Below are 20943 nucleotides of genomic sequence, written 5' to 3'. Positions count from 1 at the left end.
GCGAGTCTCGGAGTTTCCAATTCTTGATGTCCATCAGTTCAGAAGATCTACTCAGAGTACATATTAAATAGCAGGGGAGATAATACGCATCCTTGCCGTACTCCCTGTTTGATCCTGGTAGCGCGAGTCTCGGAGTTTCCAATTCTTGATGTCCATACAGCTTTCAGACGAATGTAAGATCTTCACTATCTATACCTAATGTGTTCAGAATTCGCAGGAGTTCGGAATGTTTGATTAAATCGAATGCTCGGACTCGGGCATAATCAATGAAGCAGTTACATACATCTTTAGACTGGTCTCTACAAAAAAAAGTTTCATTAGGCAGAACACGGCCTCACGTGTCCCAAAGTCCTTACGGAAACCAAATTGTTCGTCACCTATGACCAGTTCGCACTTTTATATGAATTCTGAAATGCATCATCTTTGCAAACAATTTAAGAAGTTGACTCATGAAACTAATGAGCCGGTACTGGCTACACCTAGTGGCAATTGGCTTCTTAGGAATAGGTATTACAACTTAGTTAAGCCTTTGTTGTGGGATGTATCCTGTCCTGTATATGTAATGACAAAACTTGGTTTAATCTAACACTGTTTTCATCAGGTAAGTTTAGAACTTCAGGGTGAATATCGTCTGGACCTGCTGCTCTTTCACTTTTTAATAAAGTTACAATCCTCTGCACTTCACTCATCAAAATTTCAGGTCCGGGCTCTGTACTTACTCAAACTGGGTTTGTTCCATTCTCGAAACAGACCTTACACGTAGTTCACCCATTCTTCCTCTGCTTCCTCTTCACTGGCAGTCAGTCTATTTGCTGTATTCAGTAGTCGAACGTATGTGTTACTTCTTTTACCTTCTTACGCAAATTAAACACATATTTGCTTTGTAGGTCTTCGATTTCTTGACACCTCTCCATCGTCCAAAATTCCTTAGCCTCCCTGATTTTCTTTCCTATAATCTTCCTTATTTTATTGTACGAGGGGCGTACTATATTGTTTTACATTTTATTTTTTGTACGTCCGAGTATGGTTCACATTTAACTTTTGAAGGTGGTGACTTGTAACCTAGTGTCCTGTTCCACCGGTTGGTAGCAGCACACGCACAGGAGCCAACGAATACACTCGTCATAGCCATTTCATAACTACACTGTCAGCGTAGGAGCAGACAACATGGAAAGCAACCGTCAGGGACAGCGCTATACGACTTGGTTCCTATGGGAAGAAGGCGTGACCACTGCAGAAATTGATCAGCTCTTGGTGGCAGTCTGTGGAAAACATGCGCCGTCACGGAAAACAGTTTACAACTGGGTGGAAGGTTGGAAAACAGGGCGCACATCGGTGGACAAGGGAACCAGTTATGGAAGGAATGTGACAAGTGACAACAGTAGCCAACACTGCCCGGGTCGAACAGGCCATCCAAGAGAAAAAAATGCTTCCCATTTACGGAAATAGAGGCAGCCACGGGAATTAGCCGAAACACCCTGCAGCAGATCGTGCACGGCCACTTACAGTTGGGGAAGGTGTCATCCACGCGGGTGCCTAGACTCTTGCCTGCAGACGAAACTTTTGCAATGCCATGATCAAGATTCAGCCGGCTTCATGGCTAGGCTTGTGACTGGTGATGAGACATGGCTCCATTACCATGAGCCACAAACGAAACAACAATCGATGCAATGGAAGCATAGGGGCAGTCCACCGCCAAAGAAATGTCGAACAGTGCCATCAGCTGGCAAACCAAACCCCACGGCACTTAACGCCCTTGAAAGGGCCTTGGCCTGCCCAGCGGCCGCTGCTCAGTCCGAAGGCTTGCAGATTACGAGGGGTCGTGTGGTCAGCACAACGCATCCTCTCGGTCGTTATTCTGGGCTTTCGAGACCGGGGCCGCCATCTCACCGTCAGGTAGCTCCTCAATTCTAATCACGTAGGCTGAGTGGACCTCGAACCAGCCCTCAGGTCGAGAGAAAAATCCCTGACCTGGCCGGGAATCGAACCCGGGGCCTCCGGGCGAGAGGCAGGCACGCTACCCCTACACCGCAGGGCCGGCTCCATCAGCTGGCAAGCGAATGAAAAGATAACGGGTGGCTTACAGGGATGCTGCAGTAGAAACAGCAAGGGAATGCCTAGGAACAACTGTGTGTAAAAATGGTATTAAGCAGACATCTTGATGGAATGATGAATGAGAGCAGCTTGTAAACAAAAAAAGAAGGCTTATCGGAAGTGGCTCTAAGCAAGGACTGATGCAGACAGGGAACTGTACATAGATGAAAGAAATAGATCAAAACGGATAATTGTTGAATCCAAGAAGTAGTCATGGGACGATTTCAGTAATAATCTGGAAAGGCTAGATCAAGCGCCAGGGAAACCTTTCTGGACAGTAATAAAGAATCTTAGGAAGGGAGGGAAAAAGGAAACGTAGTGTTTTGGGTAAATCAGGTGAACTCATAATAGATCCTAGGGAATCGCTGGACAGGCGAAAGGGATCTTCTGAAAATCTTCCGAAAGTAAAAGGAAATCTTTCTGATGACTTCGCGAACAACCGAGGAGGACAATGATGTTGGTGAAACTGCGTTTGATGATGTGGCAAGCATGGTAAATAAACTCTCATTGTCATAAAACAAGCACCACGGGTAGATGATATTTGACCTGAAATGATGAAACGTACTGAGCAGGTGGGGTTAAAATAGCTTCATAGAGTGATAAGATTAGCATGGAATGTTAGTAAGGTATCTTCTGATTGGACAAAAGCAGTAATTGCTCTGATCTATAATCAAGGGAACAGGAAGGACTGCAACGACTATCGAGGCATTTCGTTGATCAGTATACTAGGCAAGGTGCTCAAAGGCATTTTGGAAGAGGGTTGAGAGGAAGTTGCATGAAAACCAGTGTGATTCCGGACCACAAAGGGGCTGTCAGGATCAGATTTTCAGTATGTGCCAGGTAACTGAAAACTGCTACAACAGGAATAGACAGTTATGTTTATGCTTCGCAGATCTAGGGAAAGCACATGACTGAGTATCGAGGGAAAAGATGTTCGCCATACTGGGGGACTATGGGATTAAAGGGACGTTATTAAAAACAATCAAATGCATTTATGTTGACAATTGGGCCGCAGTGAGAATTGATGGTAGAACGAGTTCTTGGTTCAAGGTTTATACAGAGGTTAGACAAGGCTGTAATCTTCCACTTTTGCTGTTCATAGCATCATCTACCGAAATGTTTAAAGTGGTAAGAAGGGATTCGGTTAGGTGGAAATGTAGTAAGCAGTTTCGACTATGCTGATGACTTGGCCTTAATGGCAGATTGTGCAGTTTAATAATTATATTGGGACTTGAAATAAACGCAATGAATATGATATGAAAATTAGCCTTTTGAAGACTAAAGTGATGCCAGTAGGTGAGAAACCTAAGAGAATAGAATGTCAGGTTGGGAATACAAAGCTGGAATTGGTAGAGCATTTCAAGTATTTACGATGTGTGTTCTCCCAGGATGGTAGTGAGACTGAATCAAGGTATAGCAAAGCTAATGTATTGAGCTCGCAGCTGCGATCAACAGAAAGTATTCTGTAAGAAGGACGTCAGCTCCCAGACGAAACCATCTTTACATCGGTTTGTTTTCAGATCAGCTTTGCTTTATGGAAGTGAACGCTGGGTGGACTCAGAATATCTTGTTCATAAGTTAGAAGGAACCGACATGAAAGTAGCGAGAATATTTTTTTTATGCAAACAGATGGGAACAATGGCAGGAGAGCACTCGGAATGAGGAGATAAAGGCCAAGTTAGGAATGAACTCGCTTGATGAAGCTTTATGCATAAACCGGCTTCGGTGGTGGGTTCATGTGGGGCGAATGGAGGAAGATAGGTTACCCAGGAGAATAATGGACTGTCATGGAGGGTAAGAGAAGTATAGGGATAGCAAGACAATGAGTAGACTCAGTTTCTAACGATTTAAAGTTAAAAGGTATATAAATAAACGGGGCCATAGAACTAGTTACATATAGAGGATTGTGACGGCGATTAGTAAATTCACAGAGATTTGCAGACTGAACGATGAAAGGCATAAGAGTCTATCATGATGATATATGTATGCATCTTCTATGCTACAGCTACTACACAAGTTTTCATTCCGTCCCTAAAGAGGACAGTGGGCCTCATAGAGGGCATCACCCTCCCTTAGGTCCAAGGACAATATTTTGTAGACGTTATTTAACCTAGAACACAAACCCTCGTAATTTTTACGACGCATACTTGGCAACACGGCTCTATCTGCTAGGCTTTTCGCGCCACGTTGTTGTCCTACTCAGTAGCTTCCTACAATATCGCGAGCTTCGTCAGTGTGCATGCATTGTTAGAGTGAGTCTGTTGATTTCAAATTAAAGATTGTTGCGTCGTAAAATTTACGACGATTTATGACTACGTACGCTAAACTTAGAAAGGTAAGTTCTGTAACAAAGTTACATTACAGCACTATTCTTAATGAAATAAGTATTTAGAACCACAGAACTTGTCATACACATACTGATAAGTAACGCGTGCTGTTATTTTGGCCGCAAGTTGCCGAGAAAATACTTGCTCACACGTCTAAGTGAAGAACTCACCAAGCCATGGATGGCGAAGAGACTGGAAAAACCGAGCTTACAAACACATCTACGAGAAATTATACAGCGTGTTCTAAGTGACAGTTCATCTACCCAACGTAAAGGATTGGTTATTACTGCCAAGAGAACTATTTGTCACATCTCTCCTGCTCAGAAAAGGCGAATGACGACAACATACTGCACCGGGCGAGTTGGCCGTGCGCGTAGAGGCGCGTGGCTGTAAGCTTGCATCCGGGAGATAGTAGGTTCGAATCCCACTATCGGCAGCCCTCAAGATGGTTTTCCGTGGTTTCCCATTTTCACACCAGGCAAATGCTGGGGCTGTACCTTAATTAAGGCCACGGCCGCTTCCTTCCAACTCCTAGGCCTTTCCTATCCCATCGTCGCCATAAGACCTATCTGTGTCGGTGCGACGTAAAGCCCCTAGGAAAAAAAGAAAAAAGAAAAGACAACATACTGCAACGAATGTCACTGCGCGTATCGCAAGGAACATAGGGTAAATCTTTGCACTAACTGCTGTAAATGAGACACCAGGGACTTGAAAAACTAGGAGTTAACACTCTGTAAAATAATTTACATGTTAATACATGTTTCTTATATTACATTTTGTGTGCAATTACATTTTATCATCATGGAAATATATAGTCGTAAATTTTACGAGGGTTTGTGTTTATGTACTATTAAATTAGGGTTTGTGCTCTACGATTAAGGTGGGGAGGAGGTGAGAGAGTATCGGTGGCCTATGAAACTAAAGAATCTCTCCCGGCATTTGCCTTAGTGCAGGAAAATGGAAAGCCACCAAAAAACATCCTCAGGACAGTCGACGGTGGACACCAGCAATTCCCCCTCCCGAGTGTAGTGCTGCAAGGCTAGTAAAACTGGCCGTTGTTGAAGCTCAAAGCCCACTCTACTCGGTGGTAGTCAATATTACTATTAATTGTTTTCACTCCTCCCCTGAAGAGGGAGGCGGGCCTCCTAGACGGTGACGCCGTCTCTCAAGCCAGGAGATTTGCATCCGAGAAGGTGGCCTATACTAGGAACTTCCCCGGCATTCACCTTAGTGCAGAAGAATAGAAAACCCAGTGGCGTATACTGAGGGCTACCACGGCTATTGGTGAAGCCCTAACCTCATATGAGAACGATGGAAATCTAAAGCACATTATAATGGAAGCATCTGACACATTGTTCCATTTACAAAACTTGAACGCAGTGAGATAAAATGTCGCTCGTATTTCTGAGTGCAAGGCATCGGAGAAAGATATTGCAGCCCGGGCACTGCGCCCCTTTCCCCTCGCCACACCTCGCACGGCATGCTGGTGAATGTCCGGCGACCGGGGGAATAGATGTGCTAGCTTCGGTCCATCAGATCGCCATTGCTAACGAAGGAGACTCAAAGACCCGACATTCTCCGGAAGTTTTTGAATTGACACGTGCGTTCCTCATCTCATACTTCTGACGTAATTCTACAGATAACAGAGTGCTGGTATTTCACTCCCTTTCGCGTCTACATCCTTGTAGAAAGACTCTGCAGGCTACTGCTATAGGAATAATATACTGTTCTTTTTATAGGTTGATCTGCTGAAATGAAATGCAGTCTTTCAGGTTTAGTGTTTTCTGTGGCTGGTTGGAATCGAACCTGTGATCACGCGTCGGACACCACCACTGATCTCCTGAGGAAGGTACTAAACCAGTGAATGATAAGTACGACTGCTGGTAATGCTGTAAAATTCTACATGTTAGCTGCCGTCGGCCAGTATCCAGTAATCGGGAGATAGTGGGTTCGAGCCCCACTGTCGGCAGCCCTGAATATGGTTTTCCGTGGTTTCCCATTTTCACACCAGGCAAATGCCGGGGCTGTACCTTAATTAAGGTATTCCTAGGCCTTTCCTATCGCATCGTCGCCATAAGACCTATCTGTGTCGAAGCGACGTAAAGCAAATAGCAAAAACAAAAAAATGAAACGTGATAATCACCCAGTCCCAAAGCCAGAGGAATTAAAAAAAGTTCAAGGGTGTTGATTCTGAGAATTGAACTGGGCCCATCGGACCAAAGGCATTTCGCCACAAAGCCGGCAGTAGCAGAAGCCAGAGCAATAGCTTTTGAAGCAGCCTTGACAACACACCAAGCTACTCCGTTGGCTATTGGGTGCAGCTCACAACGCTTAGGACTTGCCATTCACTAAACAAACTATCGAAAAGCGGTAACCTAAGTCTAGTGGTAGACCACGTCTTGTTCCCAGCATTCGCCAATGGGAAAACCATTCTCAGGACTGCCGACAATGGGGTCCAGCCCCTCTCCGCCTCCCGAAACCAGAGGCGTAGACCCGTGACCACTCCTCATCTGCTCGGTTGGTCGGTCGGAATGCAGAACTGTTGGACCACGGATGAGCCGTGGCCACTTCGAGTCGAGACCCCCTCTGCTTCCGCCGACAGTAATCTAAAAAGGATCACGGGATGCACTGTACATCAGAAGTACGTCCACTTTTGCGTACGCCAGTATCCAGTATTCAGGAGGTAGTAGGTTCGAACCCCACTGTCGGCAGTCCTGAAGATGTTTTTCCGTGGTTTTCCATTTTCACATAAGGCGAATGCCGAGGATGTACCTTAAATAAGACCACGGCCGCTTCCTCCCCTCTTCTAGCCATTTCTTGTCCCAACGTCGCCGTAAGACCTATCTGTGTCGGTGTGAGGTAAAGCCACTTGTAAAAAGAAAAAAAAATGCGTACCTCTCTGACCCACCCAAATTTAAATATTGAAGGGAAAGTAGATACCGTGAAGATCAAAATGTTGTAGAAAAGACCTGATGATCTCTCAAACTGATGTTACCGAAAAACATCCTCTATGGTCAAAAGGAAAACTGTAAATGTTGCTCAACTGAAACCTAGACAACTGGCAACACTGAAAACAACTAGCCGGACAGTCAAGAGATGGCAGCATAACGGTTCTCCACGAACCTACTACGCTGGCGTAGCAGGGGGAGAGGTGATACTCCCACGTGGCGCGTCTCAGGTGGTGGATAGGGGGGTCCTAACCGGCTTGCTGGTGGACTTGAGGGAAATAAAATACTTCTCGCGGACCAAACACACTACCCCCTGCGGGTGGGGGACGCACATGTAGAATACACCCGCGGTATCCCCTGACTGTCGTAAGAGGCGACTAAAAGGGGCGACCAAGGGATGATTGAATTAGGACCATGAACCTACTTCTGATTCGTACCATCATGCGGGGACCACCATGGGTTGCATGTACTTGCGAGTAGTATCACTAAATTGGTACGAAATAGGTTTGTGATTAGTTGCAGTAAAAAGCCTGGCCTGGTGGATTCCAGTACCCGTGCGTTATACCCATGTGAGCAACACCGCGGGTCTGGGCGTAGCCTGTGAGTTGTACCGCTATATGAGCGGCACCGTGGGTCAGCGTTGCTTGTGATTGGTACCCAAGGAACCTTACCGGTTTGCGTTGGCTATGAGTGGCGCCACTGTGTGAGAAACACCATAGGTCTGCGTTCCCTGTACGAATTGCAATACTTGTGAGTAGTACCATCTTGTGTGGACCACCGTGATTCTTCGCTACTTTTGATCAGCACCCCAAAATGACAAATACCACGGTTCTACTTTACTCGCGACATGTACCATTCTGTGGGGCCTCAGGCGTGAATTTAGCACCCCTTCAGACATCAAGCATCATTGTGCTTTATAAATGGTCCCTTGGTCAGTAATACTCTAATTAACTACCTTCTTTTTGAGTCTGATCCACTGTTTTTGTTTTTTGTAGGGTTCATGTCCATCCATTCCTTCTTCATGACATTTTTTATTTTATTTTAGTCAGTGTATGAATTTGAATTTTTGTTATTTCATTTCGTACCATTAGGGCCCGATGACCTCGATGTTGGCCCCTTTAAACAACAAGCATCATCATCATCATCATCATCATCATCATAACGGTTCTAGGACATTTCGTACCACTTGACCGGCTGATTACCTGCGAAGTGTCAGTTAATGACTTTAAAATATTTAGGAGAGGACATTCCGTACCACTTGAAATGAAAGAGAAATATTGCGAAGTAAAAACGATATCCTACTGCATGTATTCATTGTCCACTACTGGCTACTGGGGCAGAAGCGTCCGCAGGGTGTGACCACTACTGGTGTTAATTTTCAATCGAGCGTAACTGATCTGACTGGCACACGTGTTAATTTTTATCTCGTATTCGTCAGTCGCGGGGACCTACCTACTTCCACCTTTCAGTAGTTCCCTGTTTCCTCGTGACCTTCAAGCACTAGTGATGGGACATTCGATTCATTTGATTCCGTTCACGTTACTGAATCGATACAGTGATCCGATTCACGGCTCATTGGTCACCGCTCCTACTGCATCTGTGTAGTATGTGCTGGTAAGACAGCAGCAACAGCATTCAGTGCTCGCAGCTGCCATCTGGTCTTCATACTATGAACTCCTTTCTTAGAAAAAATGATAGTTACTCTAATACATCGAAGGTTTCCGGCGACGCAGGGTGGGAAAGGTTAGGATTAGAAAGGTAGCAGCCATGGCCTGAATTACGGTACAGTCCCACATTTCCTGGTGTGAAAATGGGGAAACTACGGAAAAACCATCTCAATGGCTGCCGACGGTGGGATTCGAACCCACCATCCCCAGAATGCAAGCGCATAGCCACGCGATATTAACCGCACGACAACTCGCTCAGGCTTTTTATAAAAGTATTTTTCTATCAGCTGAGGATTTTTTTTAATCGTCATATTTTGTATAGGCTACCCGAGATGTACAGTAGCCCGCTGGCTTTCTGATTCAACATACTGTTATTGCGTCTGTCCACATATGATTGAAGTCTTGTGCAACGATGTGACATATGAACTGAGAGAATACTGAGCCGTTCTTCCCAATATAAAACAGGTTCTTTTGAGTGGTCATGACCATGACTCATAGTCATAGGGCAGGCTAGAGTCGAGTTTAATTGTCAAATGTCAACTAAGTTATAATATAAGATTCATTAAACTAATAAATAGTATAACCTAATAGCCTACCTACTTACTAGCTACTTCAGAATTATGTTGTGACTACCTTTTTAACACTGCAAATAAATCCATCTATTATTTAAACCTCCCTGTAAGAAGAGGACAGTGAATGCAAATGGGTATTATTTTCAAATGAGCTGAGCTCGAGAGTCCATTATAGCATACGATTCTTTCGGTGTGCCATGGCTCACTGTCTCGCTGCAGCGGAAGCTCGGCTCTCAGCCAGTGTCCAGTGAGCCGATAAGGAGCCGTGTGTATCTTGTGTCTCACTGAGCCGCGCTCGTTCACGATTCTTTCGATGTGCCATGATTCATTGTCTCGCTACAGCGGAAGCTCGGCTCCCCGTCAACGTCCAGTGAGTGCGCCACTCAGCACTGTCCACTAGGAGTAAGCTGAATCGTGTGCCGTGAGCTCGCCGTTCCTGTGAATCGATTCACTCGGACACTTGAATGCATCGATACACTGCTTCGAATCATGCATTCAGTAGCCAACACTATCAAGCACATGTCGGCCAGTTCATCAGAATGTTTTATTTTACTTACTTGATAATGAAATAATGCAGTAGTTTATAAATATTCACAATAATAGTAATATTATCCATCCTTATGCTCGTCAGGCACGTTGCACCCGAACACGATGTGTATTTCTATTGTATTGTTTCATGATTTATACTTAACAAAATCAACTTTATTATACGTAACTGATAAGTATAGTTTAAAGGACAATTATTAAAATAATATAGAAGTTTTCTTCAGCAAATGTTGTAAATTATTTTTGTTTCTGATTTCTAAAGTGTGCCTGTCGGGTTTATTACGCCCGCTGGCGTGCAGATGGAATTCTACTAAGACATCAAGTGGTACGGATTGTCCTGGTGTAAATATTTGAGGATGGGAAAACCGTTCGCAGGTAGATAACGACCTAGGTGGTACGAAATGTCCTCAAAAAAAAAGTGGTACGGAATATCCGTGGTAGGAAATATCCGCACACCCAGCACAACATGGTTTGGTGTTTACAGTAATATCGTAGAACGTGGTCTGTCCGTGATTACGTCCAAATAAATACAATGTGGAATGACTTAATTTTAGTGCAAAGAAGATGCTTTGAACAGGATTACTACCACGAAGTGTGTTCGTTATTCGTTAACACCAGCGCCGTGACGAATATAATATGGGCCCGCCTGCAAGGAACAAAACTGGGTCCCTCAAAGATATTCTATAAAACTTAGGCTACCAGTAACACCTATAGTTGGGCCAAGAGAGCTGGAGTCTGACATTTAAGCGGCGAAAGCAGTAATTACGAAGTACCCTGCGTTGTCATAGTTACCTTCATCTGCGGCATATCACCCTTTTATACCACTGAGTGTTTAATAAACATGCATACCTAATGCAATTGAACAAACTTTGACTAAGCTCGTGCTAATAATTCCAGTATTTAAGACATAACACGTCATTGCTGATAAATATGAGATTTCATAACCAACAAATTCATCAGTTTTTGACGATAACCTCAACAAATGCACGTGTTAAATACAGAATAGAACTGTGCAACTAGCCACAGGTTAACTTATAAAAATATAAACTAACAACGAAAGTACAACAAATATTCAGCTTTTGCGGAACACATTTACAACAATAACCACAGCTTTTTAGGGATCGAAAAGGACATGAAGTTAATTTTTAAAGGTAATTATGGATTTGAATTAAATACACGTGAAAACATTGAGATATTTTTGGCGCAGACAAGGGAACCAGATAAAGTTTTAAATGAAACAGTCGCAAGCAACATCTTGTTTACACTCTTGAGTTGACGTAACATCAGGTGCTTCCAACGAAACGGTGAGGTGACGTAACATCATGTGCTTGCAGCGCGGTTCAGTAGTTAAAGCTGAACGTTTGTTAGTACTCGACCAAGAGCCTGAGCACGAGGAAAAGCCAGCCTTACCTATGGTATGTCCATACCTTTTACAACAACATTATAAGTTTATATGTATTAATTTCATAATTTTACACTTGTTTTCTTTTTTCTTATTTTACAGTTGATGTCAACAGGGCTACAATTCAAACTCATTTTAACTCATTTTGACGACACACTCATGTGAAATTAAATTTAAATTTTAACACTGATGATGGACCTTAGTGTCCGAAAACCGGTTATGTTTTAATAAAGTGTGTGCTGATACGACTGCATATAATCAAGAATAATAACAATAATAATAATAATAATAATAATAATATTTAACAATGCATATATTTACGTATTTCTAGAAGTTTTCGAGCTTATTCGGAGCAAACAAAAAAACAGACACATCTCATATTTTACAATGAGCTTTAAGTCGCACCGACATAGATATGCCTTATGGCGACGATGGGATGGGAAAGTGGCGGTGTGGGATCGTGTATGGGGGCTTAGTTAGTCTCAGTTAACATAATAGTGCTTATTGCGGAAGATTCAAAGCGGAGACTCCCGAATTCGTTGTCGTTTCGAAATGAGTGGAAAGCATTGTACTTGTTTAGCCTATGTGCGCTCAAGGGTTGGCAAAATGTTTAATTTGTCATAAGACCTTGAACAAACTGACGGAATTTAATCTAAAATGACGCTATATCGTTTATCATAGCAAGGATTACGATCAATACAACGATGAAGATCGTCTAGCACTAATAAAGAGACTAAAAGAGGAAATAATCAACCAAGAGGTAGGTATAATATTCACATATCCCAGAGTTTATGATTATGATTAGGGCCCGGATGTGTTTTGAATTTATTTAATTACTCATTCCAGAGGTAATTCTCAACTCTACACAGAAATTTTCTATTTTCACGCAACATTGCCTTGTAACGGGAGGAAGACCGCTCAACTTCGCAGGATGTTATCGGGCCATACTTGAGATACGTCAAATCATTAGAGTTCAATTGAGGCTCACTATTCTGTCGCTTTACACGCATTTGTCTCTTTCTATACAGCTTACCCCCCCCCCCTAAGTCACATAAATATATATTTCTATAAAAGATAACTGTAAGAAATTATGGACAACAATTAAGAGATGTGAAAAATCAATCCCTGAGACAACTGAAAGTACATACGCGAAAATGAAAAAAATTACAAAAAACACGAAAATTCACGGGGAAATGTGGCCATAATATGAAAAATTACCGGAAATGACAAAAAACGTTAAAAGAGCCAAAATATGACTTAAATGACCCGTGAAAAATGCATAATTTCAGTCACCGTAGATAAAATCATGCTTAACTTGTATTTTCCATGGAAATACTATAAAGAAATAAAATACATGTCATAAAAACATCCGGGCCCTAATTATGATTAGTTTATGCCTTATCATATTACCCTATTAAATATGGTTCAAAGCTTGAATACGCACTAACTACGACGATGCCATTCTGTTGTGCATTACTAGCACATTGTAAACAAATAAATAAATAAATAAATAAATAAATAAATAAATAAATAAATAAATAAATAAATAAATAAATAAATAAATAAATAAATAAATCTGAAACCTGAAATTTCCATATATAAGAATTATTTGAAGTAAGGGTAAGTTTACGTCACTATGTTTACCTTCAGGACAATGAAATTTGAATACCATAAACAATGAGCCAGCCGTCCGCCTCTCTTACATTTCTCTTTAATTGGCAAAACGATTACGAAGTTCATCAGATGGAGATTTGATCAAAAGTTGTTTAAAAATGGGGGCGGAAGAATTCCATCCAAATCTGATAAAACAATATGAATCAGTAAATCAAGATGGACAGTGAATCGACGAATTCAAGATCTTAGCGAGGAAGTACCGGTTGTTATTGCCAGCCCGCAGGCGCACTGGCTGCTTGCGGGCTGAGCCAAGCCTGCACATTCCTGGGTTTGTGTTGAGTAGCATTTATCAAATTCGTATACAAACACAGAGCCAAATGGCATATTAAGAAATGCTGTATTGTATAATTTTGTAAACAGATAAGAATAATTCCTTCTCCACTTTATGGAATATCGGAAGGAACAAGTGATTGTCAGATAAATGCTGACACTCTACAAATTGGGGATTATTTTGTCTCTGAAGTCAATCTGGGAGCAGGAAACGAAAGAATATTATTCATTTTCTATTAGAGGTCTTCATAAAGATGAATTACAAACGTATATCTATCACATAAAACTATCCAGCAACTTTAAATTGCCTTATTACTTCATAATTATTGTCCTTTTGCTAATAAATTGCACAAATTTAAATACAAAATCTCCACTACCAAAATTTTAAGCACAAGAACTCTGCAAGTTAAGAATACTAAGTAAGTATCACAAGCCACACAAGAGGTACTACTTCACTATGTTCCGGTGCATGCAGATGATAAAGCTAGTAAGTTGTAAAATTCACATTACCTGGAGTTGGAGGAGAAAAGGTGTCCACACCACAGTCATCTTCCGACCAGAAGGCTCCAACTGTGCCTGCAGTGATGTGTTGGAGAAAAAAGTACGTCCATATCAGTGTCAATTCAAAACCATATCAGTGTCAATTCAAAACACGTAGCATGCAAGACTTATTACAAAGGGTTTACTGTAATAGCTTTAATCAGTGGAAATAATACACTTAATATAATATGTATTTAAAAAAATCGTCTTTCCGTCTGTACTTTTAGATTTAACCTGACATATAGTTTTTATATCGGATAGGACAAATAACAGCTTATACCGGGTTCAGTTTATCCTAAACTCAAATGCCACAAAGGCACGTAGGGTTTAGAGGCATGATTTTTTCGCCAAATTAAATATTAACAAATGTTATATGACTTTGTAAACAGAATCATTTCTTCTATAGTTGATGAAATATTGGAAAGAAAAGTAGGATTTCGCGAAAGACCCGCGTTATTGCGCGAAACAGAACTTGCTCTATCGCTTGAATTTCACTTCAAACATTTTCTGAAATTATTCATAAAAAAATAATATTGATAGTTAGAGGCGGATATTGTTGAAGTGTCATCTTTTCTCCCTTTGAATTAGAACGTTGCTCAGTAGTATAGAAATTCATTCCACGATATAATGAAGGATAATTACGCGTTTTTATTTTGTATTTTTTCGCATTTTTGCCGCTTTTTAGCTGATCAGTCATTACTTCACCTTTCAAGAAAGCTTTTGAAGAATTTTTAGAACTTTTTAAAATCTATGCATGTATTCTTTATTGGAAGACTTATGAATATCCACAACTGACAACTAACAAATAAAATGTTACATTTTTGTGACATATGGTTAAAATTTGCAAAATAAATTTCATGAACAAACTGACCAATAGTTACTAGGTCAGGAGGGATTTAAATAATGCCTATGTTACATACACTTCCAAGAAAATTAGGAGATAATTTCTTTCTTTCTTTCTTTCTTTCTTTCTTTCTTTCTTTCTTTCTTTCTTACTTAATCTGCTTAACCTTGGTTTTTCCCTCGGACTCAGCGAGAGATCCAACCTCCACCGCCTCAAGGGAAGTGTCTGGAGACATCGGGTCGGGGGATACAACATGGGTGGAGGACCAGTACCTCGCCCAGGTAGCCTCACCTGCTATGCTGAACAGGGGCCTTCCGGGGCGGATGGGAAGACTGAAAGGGATAGACAAGGAAGAGGGAAGGAAGCGGCCTTGGCCTTGAGTTTAGGTACCATCCTTGCTGACTGGAGGAGAAGTGGGAAACCACGGGAAACCACTTCGAGGATGGCTGACGTGGGAATCGAACCCACCTCTACATATTTGACATCCCGAGGCTGAGTGGACCCCGTTCGAGCACTCGTACCACTTTTCAAATTTCGTGGCAGAGCCGAGAATCGAACCCGGACCTCCGGGAGTAGCAGTTAGGCCATCTACACACGGAGCTACTCATTAGTAACTGATTGGTAACTGAAGTTTCCGGCCGCGTACTGGAGTGACACTTCCTGTGTATTTCCTGGAAAGCCACCAGTTAGTAACTAGTTTGTAATCAGTTCCAGGTGACTCGCGGAGCCAGTCACCAGCGAGTTTAGTTTCTCAGTTCCCAGTGATCGAGTGCCTTTTTACGATGGCGAGCGAACAAGTTTTCAACGTAAAGTTAGTGGGAGTATGAAATACACCCCGTACCGTACAATTGGACGCTGAAGGATTACGCAAGAAAGGACATTACGGAGAAAGCATAGAATTATTTTCTAAGCTTTTAATTTTTTTTTTTGTTGTAAAAATGAAATTCACTTTTCTTACCTGAGAGTTATTAGCACACTTTCCTCAGCACTCACACATTCTCTCACATTTGTATTTCGCTGTCGAATGGCGCCACCGGGCGAGTTGGCCGTGCGGTTAGAGTCGCGCAGCTGTGAGCTTGCATCCGGGAGATACTGGATTCGAATCCCACTGTCGGTAATCCTGAAGACGGTTTTCCATAGTTTACCATTTTCACACTCGAGGTGCCGTAATTTTGTCCCACGGGAGTTCTTTCACGTGCCAACAATTTATAGCACCACACACGTTTCCATAATATGTTGACTGCATTTTAATCAGTACAGTGGTTCTACTTCAGATACTGACAACACGAACACTGTTCACGTAGTGAACCACTATAAAAATATGTATCCGTGATCCGATATACAGTAAATACGTAGAAAGAGACAAAAATGTCGGTCGGTCGGTCGGTCGGTCACTTGCTTTCTTGGCTTACGCTGCGTGAACCATCAACGATAGACCCCAAGTGTAAGTGGACGAAATGTAGAGCATAGAAACCTATACCAAAAAAGTCCGCTATGGCACATATCTATTTCCAACCGGCTGCCCTCTAGAAGCGATTTTATGCTATAGTCCGCGGTAAAAAATATAACTCCTTAAAATTAAATAAATATTTCGATATTATCTTCGAGTTCCTCATCAAAATAAATTATTTGACCTCCTCCAGTATGTTATAAGGATTACAACAACCTTATCAGGACATTATTTGCATGAATAGTTCAGAAGTTATGACCATTTTAGACTGTAGTGGTAATATGTGTCAACAGGACGGGCGAGCACTGTGTCCGTCAACCAGTTTGTGACCCCGGTTACAAACCAGTCACGTTTCTAATGAGTAGCTCCGTGTGTCGAGGGCCTTAATCACGCTAACCACTACACAGAGGCGGACAGGAGATAATTGCTTCAGTAAAAATAAGTGCTGTGCAGTGAATGGAACAGGAATTTTACAGTCACCAGAATTCACTTTAGTTGGTTTTCTGCTAAGTTTTTTAAAATTTGTTTTACGTCGTACCGACAAAGATAAGTCTTATGGCGTCGATGAGATACGAAAGGGTTAGGTGCGGGAAGGAAGTGACTATGGCCTTATTAAGGTACAGAGCCCCCAGCATTTTCCTGCTGCTAAAATGGGAAACCACGGAAAACCATCTTCAGGCCTGCCGACAGTGGGCTTGTGGTTTAACTATTGGCCAACTCGCTAGGGCAGAATTCAGTTTGGTCAAACATTTTAAAGTCTTTTTTTTTTTACTTAATTTTGGCATTTTCCCATGATTTTAAAAGTATTTTATTGATCATTTTCGGTGATATTTTGGTCATCAACACCCGCCCGCTATTGATAAACATTCATCATTTCTTTATAATAGTCCTAATGAAGGTTAGTAAATTAATTAATAATTAATGTTATTTTGCTTTACGTCCCACTGACTACTTTTACGGTTTTCGCAGACGCCGAGGTGCCGGAATTTAGTTCCGCAGGAGTTCTTTTACGTTCCAGTAAATCTACCGACACGAGGCTGACGTTTTTGAGCACCTTCAAATACCACGGGACTGAGCCAGGATGGAACTTGTCAAGTTGGGGCCAGAAGGCCAGCGCTATTTGCTTTGCGTCGCACCGACACAGATTGGTCTTATGGCGACGATGGGATAGGAAAGGCCTAGGAGTGGGAAGGAAGCGGCCGTGTCCTTTATTAAGGTACAGCCCCAGCATTTTCCTGGTGTGAAAATAGGAAACCACGGAAAACTATCTTCAGGGCTGCCGACAGTGGGGTTCGAACCCACTATCTCCCGGATGCAAGCTCACAACTGCGCGACCCTAACCGCTCGGTTAACTCTCCCGGTGTTAGTAAATTAGACCTACCTTGTAATTGCGACTACGCCCTCATACTCCTTTATTTTGTGAAAGATAACATAGCACATGTTACAATGCAGTTCACTTTCATGAGTTGTCTCCGGTCATTGATAATCAAAGTGTACTTTGAATAAAACCTCTCCGTATCAACGGATGATCAAGGAACAGAAAGATAAATGCGCTTTTTTTTCCCCATGACTGACTGAAATGAATTACATTCGTTTGATGAAATATATAATTCAGAATTCCAAATGACATCTTGACATCATTTGGACACACGTGCTTTTCAATTTCGATCACAACCAAAGCACAAACATTTTGCAAGAGGAGTGTTAGCAATTAAGCCTCCGTGGCTCAGGCGGCAGCGCGTCGGCCTCTCACCGTTGGGTCCCGTGGTTAAAATCCCGGTCACTCCATGTAAGATTTGTGCTGGACAAATCGGAGGCGGGACAGGTTTCTCTCCGGGTACTCCGGTTTTCCCTGACATCTTTCATTCCAGCAACACTCTCCAATATCATTTCATATAATCTGTCAGTCATTAATCATTGCCCCAGAGGAGTGCTACAGGGTTCTCACAGCCGGCACAATTCCTATCCTCGCCGCTAGATGGGTCTTCATTCATTCCATTCCTGACCCGGTCGAATGACTAGAAACAGGCTGTGGATTTTCATTTTCAGTACTGTATTAGCAATAACAGTCATCCCTTCAATTGACACTGCAAGTGGGAGTATGGATAACTAGACTTTCTAATTCAAAAAAGATGACTGCAATAAACATAGTTTTCAAAATAAATGCTCCTGGGATTTTACCTTTTCAGTAGTACTGTGCCTTCTATTTCTGCTAACCAGTTTGTCACTGGAGCGAATATTTCTATGAATTTCGCTGAGAGTTTCGCACTTATCGAAAAACAAATTTCGCTTTAAATTTACCTTATCGCTTTAATGTCCGGCTCCATGGGTAAATGGTTAGCGTGCTGGCCTTTGGTCACAGGGGTCCTGGATTCGATTTCCGGTAGGGTCAGGAATTGTAACCATAATTGGTTAATTCCCCTGATACAGGGACTGGGTGTATGTGCCGACTTCATCATAATTTCATCACAACGCGCAGGTCGCCTACGGTCGTCAAATCAAAAGACCTGCACCTGGCCTCTCCGGAGGCCACACGCCAAAAAAGTAGCTTTAATTCGCTTTATCACTTCAAAACATTGTTTTGGCCCGTTAATCGTTAAGTCATGCCTCTGGGTCTTAGCTATAACTTTTAAAAATTCCAGTAGGTTGGGGTTTCAGAGGGGGGCATAAAACAAACCAAAAAAAAAAAAAAGATTGCTGAGCACTTAAATTTGTCTTACGGCTACGTTTGTGAAATGTTTACTTAGTCTTTCTGGAACGAAGACTCCATCCTCCACAAGACAGCTCAATTTGGTGGGCGAGCCCTCACACACCACGCAGACCTGTAGTTAGGGAATCTCAACTTAAACCTCATTTAAATGTACACCTTCAGAATTACGTTCTGTACAGAAACGACCGACCCGGATATCGATCCGGCGGAGGTACGTGCATTTTCACTTTAAAAAATACACTAAAACACACTCGCTTACCAACCCCAGGTGGCCTTACAGCCCTAGAGGCCACTAAAGTGGAGGTAGAGACCATTCGAGGACTTTTAGCTGTTGCATCGTGCTACCTACCGCCTCATGCTGAGCTTAACACGGACGAGTTTGACTCCATATTACGAATCAGACCAAGAGTAATCTTCGCGGGAGGTTTAAACTGCAAGAACACCAGGGGGAAGAGCCGTCTTACTACACAACAAGGCCGTATTCTCGCCACGTACTGCGATAACAACAATGTATTAGCTCACTCCACTGATAAACCCACTTATTACTCCTACAACCCGAACATTCTTCCCTCTCTCGCAACCTTAACCTATTCCTATGTCCTACTACTCAAGACTTTCTAGATTCCGATCATAAATCCGTCCTCACACTAGACACCGCCCCTCAGCACGACCCTGATACTATCCCGCTACACCAGTGCACTATAAGACTGGGAACGCTATCGCAATGCACTGGGCGAGACTATCACTGGCAATCCTAGCATTCACTCAGCCGAGGACATCGACCTCCAAACAGAAGTAATTACGACGGCCATTGGGAATGCTGCTGAAACTTCCGTCGTGGGACCTTCTACCAGGAAGCCTAAAACTACCTCGCTGCCTGCGGAGATACTCCCAAGTTATTAAGCTGAAGAACCGGATTCGCGCCTTGTGGATGAACACAAGGAACCTTCGAATGAAGGCGCTCTGGAACAGACACAAGCGTAACCTACGTATTCTCCCAAAACACCACCGTAGAGCTGCATTCCAGTCTAAACTATCCCAGTTAAGCTCAGCTGACGTCTACCGCATGGCACGGAAATTTACAGGCGAAAGGATAGGCATACCCGCGTTACACAGGCAGAGAGGGTTAGCCTACACTGATGAGTAAAAGGCAGCACTGGCGGACACGTTAGAAACTACGTGTTCTTCTAATGCTGAACCTGTGAATGAGGATTTCATAGACGAGGTGGAGGAAGATCTACTGGAAATAGACCACCCCCACCCGCCTGTGGAATTCAAATTCGTCTCTACCGCTGAGGTCATGTCCCATATTAAAAGACTCAAGAACAGGAAAAGCCCCTGCCTGGATGGGATTTCAGCAGTATTCCTAAAGCACCACCCAAAAAGGCTATTTACCTTTCTCACTAAGTTATTTAATGCTATATTTCGTTTCGCTCATTTACCAGTCTGCTGGAAAACAGCGAAAGTTATAATGCTCCCCAAAGCTCAATCTGACCGGACGTTCCCACAGAATTACAGACCCATTTCTCTCCTATCTATCATCTCGAAGCTATTCGAAATGATCCTCCTATCCCGTCTCCAGCCGAATATAGACGACCTCAATCTGGAGCTAAATGAACAGTTTGGCTTCCGGAAAGAGCACTCTACGACTCACCAACTACTCGACCGAAAACATAACCAAAAATGTTAATAACAACAGATACAGAGGAGTTTGTATTCTTGATATCTATAGAGCTTTCGATAAAGTCTGGCATGAGGGACTAATCTATAAATTGAAAGATTTCGGATTCCCACCTCATTCGACCGCTCAAACTACGAGCTACCTCTCAGACAAAAATTCCGAATTTCGGTGAAAAGGCGCTGTCATCCGCCCGTACTAAGTGAAGTGAAGTGAAGTGA

The 20943-nt window shown here is 42.6% G+C and overlaps 1 protein-coding gene across 1 annotated transcript in view; it reads right to left on the bottom strand.

Moving 5' to 3' along the window:
* LOC136857175 (uncharacterized) overlaps positions 1-20943 on the bottom strand; it is a 334952-nt gene that overhangs the window by 83820 nt on the left and 230189 nt on the right. Inside the window, exon 3 of the mRNA XM_068224990.1 lies at positions 14011-14076. Within this exon, the coding sequence (XP_068081091.1) occupies positions 14011-14076 (66 nt within the window). The remainder of the gene's footprint in view (positions 1-14010; positions 14077-20943) is intronic.

The sequence above is a fragment of the Anabrus simplex genome, chromosome 1 (genome assembly GCF_040414725.1).
Source record: "Anabrus simplex isolate iqAnaSimp1 chromosome 1, ASM4041472v1, whole genome shotgun sequence".
Lineage (NCBI taxonomy): Eukaryota > Metazoa > Arthropoda > Insecta > Orthoptera > Tettigoniidae > Anabrus > Anabrus simplex.
Note: the sequence above shows the minus strand (reverse complement) of the source record. Positions and strands in the feature narration are given on the sequence as shown.